This window comes from Pediculus humanus, genomic scaffold (genome assembly GCF_000006295.1).
Source record: "Pediculus humanus corporis 1103172108253 genomic scaffold, whole genome shotgun sequence".
Classification (NCBI taxonomy): domain Eukaryota; kingdom Metazoa; phylum Arthropoda; class Insecta; order Psocodea; family Pediculidae; genus Pediculus; species Pediculus humanus.
In genome coordinates, this window is record NW_002987822.1 from 317,127 (window position 1) to 326,608 (window position 9,482).

General features: G+C 28.3%; 1 protein-coding gene across 1 annotated transcript; it reads left to right on the top strand.

Moving 5' to 3' along the window:
• Positions 1-7,275: 7,275 nt before the first annotated feature.
• Positions 7,276-7,644, top strand: Phum_PHUM474400 (uncharacterized protein; the record flags this gene model as incomplete). Its single annotated transcript, XM_002430300.1, has 1 exon — positions 7,276-7,644. The coding sequence occupies one exon, from the start codon at positions 7,276-7,278 to the stop codon at positions 7,642-7,644; it is 369 nt and encodes a 122-aa protein (XP_002430345.1).
• Between the last annotated feature and the right edge of the window lie 1,838 nt (positions 7,645-9,482).

The following is a 9,482-nucleotide window of genomic DNA, read 5'->3' on the forward strand; positions in this document are numbered from 1 at the left end:
GCGGTTTACCTCCAAATTAATAATAATGATAATAATAATAATAATAATAATAACACGTCAAAAAAATCACTTTTTTATTTTTATTTTCAGACGGAGTTTGTCGTCGTCGTCGTTGTTTAATATCATCATCATTATTATTATTTAAAATTGATGAAATTTTCTATGACGTAATAGTCGATTGTTTGACGTTGAAAAATTTTTTTTCATAGAATAAATAAACATTTAAAATCATCGTTTTCCTATATAAATTTAAAAGAAAATTTAAATTCCTTTATTTATTTATTTATTTTTTCTTTCGTATTTAAAACATCCTTCATTTTGCAAAAAAAAAATAATGGCGTGATTAATGACGTCATTAAAAATTATTAAAATTTGTAGTTAAAGAATTTTATTAAACGACAAACAAACAAACAAACAAACATGGAAAAAGTAAAATAAAAATAAAAATAAAATGAAAACGAACAGAGAGACAAACAATCGTTTTTGTTAGAAGGTGTAAAAAAAAAAGAAATAGGTGGGTGTAAGGGATGGAAATAAAGGGGGAGAGAGGGGAGAGGGAAGGAGGAAAAAAATACACATTAACGAAAGGAAAATAATAAAAAAAGATTATCATCAATTTTCGTATTTGATACGGGAAAATCCTTTAAAAGAGGAGGAGAAGAAGGAGATGAAAAAGAAGATACGGGAGAAGGAAAAGATGGAGGGAGAATAAGAGGGAGGCGAGAGGGGGAGGAGAAAACGGGTTCGATTTATTACACGAAGTTTGCAAAATAGTAAACGCGGATTGAATATATATTACAAGATATATGTATATATATATATATATTGAGGCTGCAGATGTTGAAAGTAGATGAGAAATATTCAGAAACCATTAAATTTTTTTCTTTTTTCGAAAAAATGGGGAGTACAAGACGTGTGTTTTAATCCTGATTGATACCCTTTGCGATACTTTAAACTCGAAGAAAAGATAAAAAAAAAAAAAAAGAATGATGACGGGGGGCGGAGGAGGGGAATGAAAAAAAAAGAGAAAGAGATAGAGAGAAAATTTTAAAAAATGGACGAAAAAAAAAAAGAAAAAAATTTTTTTTTTTTTCTTTTCTTTTCTTCCATTAAAATAATAATTAATTTTGGAATATATACCGAATTGTTGAGATTTCGTTAACGATAGCAAATTTTTTTTAGCAAAAAAAATTAATTTATTCGCGCGTAATTTGAAATTTGAATTTTTCAAAAAACAAAAAAATTTAAATATTCGATTTTAATTACTTGGAAAATTTTTTTTTCTTTTCGGATTTGAAAACGACGAAAATGAAAATTATATGGGGAGAGAGAAAAAGAGAGAGAAACTGGGAAGGTTTAAAAAAAAATGCGGGGGGGGAGTTAAAAAAAAAAAAAGAAATTCAATACCGTTGATCTTTTCAACGTAATTACATATAAAAAAAAAAAAACAAGAAAATTTACTCCCCATTTTTTTTTTTTAAAAAATCTCTTTAAATATCGTTAGAAAAGCTTTAAAGCTTTGAAACGTCATCAATGTATCATCTCAAATTATTCCTTTCCCCACCTCCACCCCCTCCTTTCACTGGAGAATTCTATTAACACGCAAAAAAAAAATTTTTTTTTCTTTTACTTCGCACCATAACTATTATCACCCATATACGGATTTTTTATTATCAATTTTTTTTTTTTTTAATGGAATGATAAAAAACGACTGACTGGAGAACGACTGGAGAAAAGGAAAAAAAACGATTAAATTCATGAAATATGAATGAAATAAGGAAGATTTTTTTTTAAAAAAAAAATCTAGGGAGGCGACAAATTCAGTTTTATTATTATTATTATTATTTTTTTTTTTGGGGGGGTCATCACACGTTATTATTATTGAATGAAAGAAAAGTCAAAGCCAAAAAAGTATTAAATCAATTTTTTTTCTCTCTCTCACCCCCCATCTCTTTCTCTTTCTCTCTCTTCGGGAAAAGTTTCGTCGGTGGCAATTTTCCAAAGGGAAAATGAGGGAAGAGAAGAGGGGATGGAAGAGAAAGTAAGGAAAAAATTTATTCGAATTTTTAGACGTAAAATTTTAACAAACAATAATTAATATTTATAAAAACTATTGAAGAAAAAAAAGAGCGCGTTTCCGTTTCCGTTTTTCCTCCCACCCCGTTAAAATTTTCCGAAGGTGTAAACATGAGAAAAAATTTTTTTTGATTTTTCCTCTTTTTTTTTTTTGCTGCGAAAAAATGTTTGTGCGTGCGTGAGTGCGCGTGTTACATTTTTATTAATTTTCGAGAAAAACGATATTCGATTTCGATTGAATTCAGATTCGATTTCTCGTTTTGTCGTCGTTTTTTTTTTCTCCGGAAAATTCACGGTACTTTCATTCTTAGATTGACATTTTTTTTTTTTTTGAAATTTCCAAAGGGTGAATTCCTAACGAGTTTTTTTTTTTTTCAATACCGAAAAATTTTCCATCATCATCATCATCATCGTATTTTCCCATTTAAATTTTTTTTCATAAAATGTTTCTTTTTACATGAAATCAAATCGATGCGAAATAATAATAATAATAATATCTGGGAAATTTCTCTCTTTCTCTCTCTCTCGTTTTTCACTATTAAATTTTTTTTTTTTTAAATTACTCGAATAAAAATTCTCTTACTCCCTTCTCCCCCTCATTTTTACTTTTCATAACATTTTTCCAGCACGTGAGAGAGAGGGAGGGGGGAAAGAGTAAATTGAGGTTTTACGAGGTCGACAGAAAAAAATATCATCATCATCAAAATCATTTATTTCTTTATTTTCTTAACCGTAAAAAAAAGAAAAAGTAATTTTTCCCGAGAGAAGCAACTGGTAGCACGTTTTAAATCTTAAACAAACCAGTGGTAACTCAAGTAAAAGGAAAAAAGGAAATAATAATAATAATAAAAGAAAAAATATACGTGAACGAAACGAGTAGGAGTAGGAGAGTAAAGAAAAAATTGTATAAGGTAAAAATTTTGTGGTGTTCACGTTTTTCCAAGGCAAAGGATAAAAGAAAACAAAAAAAAGAAAATAAGAAAAGAATAAAAGGAAAGAAAAAAAAGGAAAGAAATTTTTTTTTTTTTTTTTAAAAAGGGTTGAAAATACTAAAAAGTTTTTTTTTTTTTTTTAACAAAAGAAAAGAAACAAGTTATTTTCTGTTCTTATTTTTTTTTTTTTTAGATACAATTCACGCCTTTAAGCTATTTTTCCTTTTGTACACAAAAGGTCACTTTAATTTTACCTCTTTTCTTTCCCCCCTCCACCTCTCTCCACTTTTCTATCGCTCTTCAAATTTTCTCCCTTCCCTCGACGAAATAAAAAAAAAAAATTTATTTGGGTTGTTGTTGTTTGGTTTAATAGCGTACAAAAAAAATCGGAAAAACAAAAGGAAAATTATTTTTAAAAAATTACCCGGGAAATTTTTTTTTTTTCGAGGGGATGTGAAAGGCGAGGGGTTGGAGGAGGAGAAAGGGTTAAAAAAATTATTAAATTGAAAGAAAACGTTTTGAAATTTAACGAAATTAAATTTTTTTTTTTAAATTAACCAAAAAAAAAAAAAAATTCCAGGAGAAACCTTTTCGATTAGACAAATAAAAAAAAAAGGTTTAATCAAAAAAAAAATTCAGTTTTTTTTTTAAAATAAGAGTAGAATGGAGAAAAGGGGATGGGTGGGTGTGTGTGTGTATAACAGTACTACGAGGGGTAAGAAAAGAATTTTTTTTTTTTTTTTGGGGGGGTAAATCGATTTTGGTTAAAGAATTCAAAAGACGCCATCGTTAACAATTCTCTTTCTTTTCCTTTTTTTCCTTTCCTTTCCTTTTTTTTCTTTCTTTTCCCGAGGTTATAGTTAAAGACGTATAAAAAGAGAATATTTTTCTCCAGTTGAATGCCAAAAAAGAAGTTCATTAGGAAACAAACTAAAGGAAAGAGAACAAATAGAAAAACGTGTCGGGAATAAATTTTGAAATCAACGGACGAAACCTTCTTTCCCTTAAGTATTTTATGTTTTTTTTTCCTTTTTCTTCTTCCACTTTGGCGTTTATTGGTCTCGACAGAATTTTTTTTTTTTACAAGAAAATGTTTATATATATGTGTGTAAAGAACACACACACACGTAAGAAAGAAAAACCTTTTTCCAGACATTTTTTTTTACCCTTTTGAACTTTAAACAATACCTACGTTATTATAAGAATAAAAAAAAAAAGTTAACGAACGAATTTAAAAAAAAAAAAACCGTTAAAAAAAGAAAGATTGATGTGTACGTATAAAAAATACATTTAAATAAGAAATGAAAATCTCATGGTTTAAAATGAGAGAGAGAGAGAGAGAAGTCATTTTGAATTTTTATAATAATCTGAAAAGCTTTTTTTTTTTTTTTTTCAAAATACGATGATAAAAGCTCTCAGGTAATCTTACAAAATCAACCTGGGATAAAATGGATTCTCAAAACCCTCCCCTCTTATTATCGATCCCCTCCCTTCGACCAATCAACGAAGGGGAAGAGTGAAAATAATATACGAAAAAATTTAAAAGGAGAGGAAATAAAGATGAAGGAGTGGGGAGGGGAAAAAAAGTCAACGATACGTGAGTAATTTTCCATTCACCCACACTCACGCCCCCTCCCCCTACCACGTTTTTTCTTTCTTTTTAAACTCCGCCCATTCGAATTTAAATTAATAAATAACAGTGACGTAACTAACCTAATTTAATAAAAAAAAAAAACAAAAAATTTTTCTTATCTTTTTTACATACTCGAATTGTTGGGGAGTTGGGGGGGGAGGAGGGAATCGTTAGACTATGTCCCAAAATTTATATACGTCATCGTCGACGTCATCGTATTCTTTATAATCTGGTTAATCACGAACTCGAAAAAAAAAAAATTTTTTTTTTTTTGTACGTACGTTAATTATCATTATCATTAACTCGGAAAAGTTTTTCAAATGAAAATAAAATATTATTATTATTATTATTATTATTATTATTAATATTATTATTATTATTATTATTACGATTTTTTTTGTTACTCTTCCGAAAAGCTCATTTAAACTTTTTAGGTAATAATTTTTTTTTGGAGTTTTGATTCGAAAGGATAAAAAAAAAGTTTTTTTTTTGTTGTTAAAGAAAGTAATAACTTCCTCTTGAACAAAAAATTTTTATTACGTTAATAAAATTATTAGTATAGGAGAAGGGGGGAGAAAGAGGGAGAGGGAATAGATAATACGAGAAAAAGTGAGGGAAGGGAGAGAGGGGAAGGGGTATGAGAAATATGAAAGTAAGAATAAAGAAGGAAAAAGAGTGAAGGAGGTTATGAGTGGGTGGGGTTTAAGAGTCAAATAAAGGGGGCAATGAGAGAGGAGTGGGTATAAGTGGGGATAGAGGGGAAGTAGGGGAAGGGAGGGGAAATCGATATATTTTTCACTCGGTTGTAATTAAATTTTTACCGAACGATCGATCGATTTTTTTTTTTTCGGTATTTGTTTAGTTAATCGTAAACAAATAAATACTCGGAATAATGAGTGATTCGATACTTTTACGTCAAATTACGTATTTATTTATTTACTTATTAGCGAGAGTAAAAAAAAAACAAAATGGCGGTCAAAAAAGAAAATGGCGGTAATGATAAATAAATTTCTTATCATAAAAATTTTTGACATTTTTTTTTTTTTTTTCGGGGCTGGGGGGGAATTTAAGATAGTAAATTATTTAAATGAAAATTGTTAATAATAATAATAATAATAATGATAGGAATCACGTGACAATTTTACCGGATACATTTACATGAAACCTTGAAAACGTGTATATACACATGTAAGAAAAAAAATAAAAAATGTTTGTATTACGTTTGTTGTTGTTTGTACGTATTTTTTTTTTGTTTGCTTGTTTTTATTTGAATTAAATTACGTTATTTAATTTTAATACGTTTTATTTAATAAATTTTTATTTAAATAAGAGTGGAAAAAATTTTTTATTTTTTATTCGATCTTGTAACTCTTAATGAGTTAAACATTTCATTATTATTATCGTGTTTTAATAGTAATTTCGACGTTTCACGTAATTTTTTTTTTTTTAAACAAAAGTTTTCCGTAGGTACGTGATTGAAATAATTTGTTATCAATCGTTATCGTTATCATTTTTTTTTTAAAAGGATACGAAAATGTTTCGCACAATCGTTAAAATATTAATTTTAATATTTCCGATAACAACCGGAGCAACCGTTATTATCGATGGAATAAATTTTTTTGATAATTTAAGGTAGTATGAATAAATTATTATTATCATTATCATTATTATTATTAAAAAATTATTATCGAATTATATCGGGTAATAAAATTATTTCTAATAAATTATTTTCTTCGTACCTTTTCTTTTTTTTCATTTTTCTTCTTATTCTTTTTCTTTTGCTTTTTTTTTAACATTTTCATCTCTCTCTCTCTCTCACTCTCTCTCTTTTCTTCATTGCCACCCATAAAAAAAAAAACGAAAAAAAGAAAGAAAGAAAAAAAAAAGAAAACCTCGTTCCCAATTGTTAAATTGAATAAAATGTAATTTATAATAAACCTTTCCCTTTAACCTTTTCTTTTCTCTCTCTCTCTCTCTCTCCAACTCTCTTTCTCCCTCTTCCTCCCTCCTTCTTTCTCTCTCACTTTTTTAACGAAAAAAAAAAAAATTAAGTTATCTCTTGTTTCCGTTTGGCTGCCCTTAAAAAAAATATTAACCTAAATTTATTGTCCATCACCCTCAAGATGAGATTCTTTCACTCGTTGAATTTTTTTTTTTTTTTTTCTTTAATTAAATTATGTACCCGTGGTTGGTGGGGTAGAAGTCAGTTCAGTCTGGAAAGTGGGGTGGTGTGGGAGGGTGGTCGTCGTCACACAGTTTTGCAAATTTAATTTTAAAAAAAAAATAAAATTTTTCCATTCCTAAAATTTTTCGTTAGCATCGCGATTCGCTAAAAGTACGTAACATTATTTTTATTATTATTATCATTATTTATACGTCACGTGACGAAACGAATTATTATTATTATTATCATTCACGTAGGAAAAAATTTAAATTAAAAAAAAATTTTTTTTCTTTTTTTTAGTCCATCGGAATTGGATTCGATAAAAAATCAATATATCAGTAACGTCGGTGAGTATTTTTTGTTTTTTTTCGGGGGGGGGGGCAGAAGAAGGGTGAAGGAGGGAAGGGGAGAAGCATCCTCCAAACGAAAAATTGTAATCAAAATTTTTTAAATAATTTTTTTTTTTAGAAATGACAAACGACGGAAATAATTTATTAAACGAGGATTGTTTTCATTATAAAAGAAAAGTACCGGAGAAAAAATATATATACCTAGGTACGACGATGTTTCCGTTAACGTTCAAAGAATCAAGAAAAACAAATAGCGATTATGATGATGTACCTGACTCACCACCGGAAATAAGCTCATCAAAAATTGATGATTTATTAGAAATTGAAAAAATGATAAGCGGATCGAATAGGAAAGAAGTTTTTCCGCCACCGTCGTCATCATCCCAATCGTCGTCGGTTCCACCTGTAAAAAGACAAGCGAAAATTTCGTTTTTGGATGGTTTACCATTGCGTAAAAGAGGAAAAAATCAACCGCGTTTTAAAAATTAATTAATTATGTTAATTACAAAAGAAAAAAAAATTAAACCGCCATTTTTTTTGTCGCAATTTTATGAAAAAAAAAAAATTCGAAAAAAATTTTAATTAAATAAATAAATTAAATTTCAAATCTATTTTTTTTCTTTTTTGTTTTAATTTTATTATTATTATTTTTTTTTCTTTTTTGTACGAATGAAAAAGAAATTTCTAGATTAAGGAAAAAGAAAGAAAGGGAGGGAGAGAGAGAAAAAAAGAAAAGCAAAACTAATATTGGAAATGTGAGAAAAAGAACGCCTGGTTAAAGCGTGAGGAATGAGAAGAACAACCAAGAGTCAGCTGTCGCCTTAAAAAGAGATGAGCAGTGAGAAGAAAATCACATTGAAAAAGGGATTCTGTTGGGTGGGGAGGCTGGTGGGGGAGGGAGAGACGGTGGTAGAAATGAAAAAAAACGAAAAAAAAAGGGATGAAAAGAAAAAAAATAGAAATGAAAGAGAGAGAGAATAAATCCTCTGAAATTCACTCAGCCAGATAAACAACTAAGGATAGCTTTTATCAAATCTATTTGGCAAATTTTTTTTTTTTTTTTTTAAATTATCCATTTTAAGAAATGAAAAAAAAAATTTTTTTCCTTCTTCTCCTTCTCCTTTTTCTTCCTTTTCATTTTTTCCTTTTTTTTCTTTTTTTTTTACTTTCATTTACTGTCAAAACAATCAAAATCTGACTTCTTCATTTTTACTGTCTGTCTGTCTATCCATTTTTATCACTTTTTCTTTTTTTATCATTTCTAATAATTTAAAAAAAAAAAAAACATTTATTTCTCCTCCTCTCTCTCTCTCCCTCTCTCTCCCTCTTTTCAAAGTTTTTTTTTGTCGTAATAAAAGAAACAAAAGAAAAGAAAAAAAGAAAAAGGACAATTCCATTAGCCATTTTACTGTTTTCTGATATTGAAACAATTTTTGAATTAAATAATAAAATAATTTTTCCATTGTTTCCAGTTGTTTTTATTTCTTCTTCTTATTCTTCCTCCTCTTCCTCCTACTCCTCCACTTCCTCGATGGCTAAAATTTTTGTTTTTATAACAAAAATAAAATTTTTTTCGAATAGAAATAAAAAGTAACGATGATGAAAATATCACAAAATTTATTTTAAAAAAATTGATTTCTTCTAGTGATAATGACGTTTTGATAACGGCCTGACCTATTATCGTTTAAGGTATACTGATAAGGGAATAAAAAAAAATCAACGAATATTTTAGTGCGTGCGTGTGCGTGTGCGTATGGGTTAAACCCTCGAAATTTTACAATAATAATAATAATCGTGATTTTTCAACCGTGATAAAGGAAATCGTCGATAAAAAAAAAGGAAAAAGAAAAGAATAAAAAAAAAAGGAAGGAAAGAAAGAAAGGAAAGGAGAGAGAAAAAGAGAGAGATAGAGAAGTAACATCAAAAGGCAAACGTTAAGAGGGTAGAAAACAAATGAAGAAGAAACACAAATTTCCAAACGAATAATTTTTATTGAATGACTCAATCAGATTCGGTTTGCGTACGTGCACGCGCACGCACACACGCACGCGAATGCTTACACGTGACCATAGGAAACCAGTTAATGGAATGATACAATCTATTCCATTCTCTCTCTCTCTCTCTCACAAAATGAGTCGATGGTTTGAAAAATGGCAACAGCTACAAAAAAAATTTTTTTTCTCGAAATCCAACAGGAAACTTGATTCGAACCGAAATTCCTGTATATATATAATCATTTTCTCTATTATTATTATTATCATTATTATTATTATTATTATAATTTGAATTTATGAAATTCAATGTATAATGAAAATGAGGACAATGGA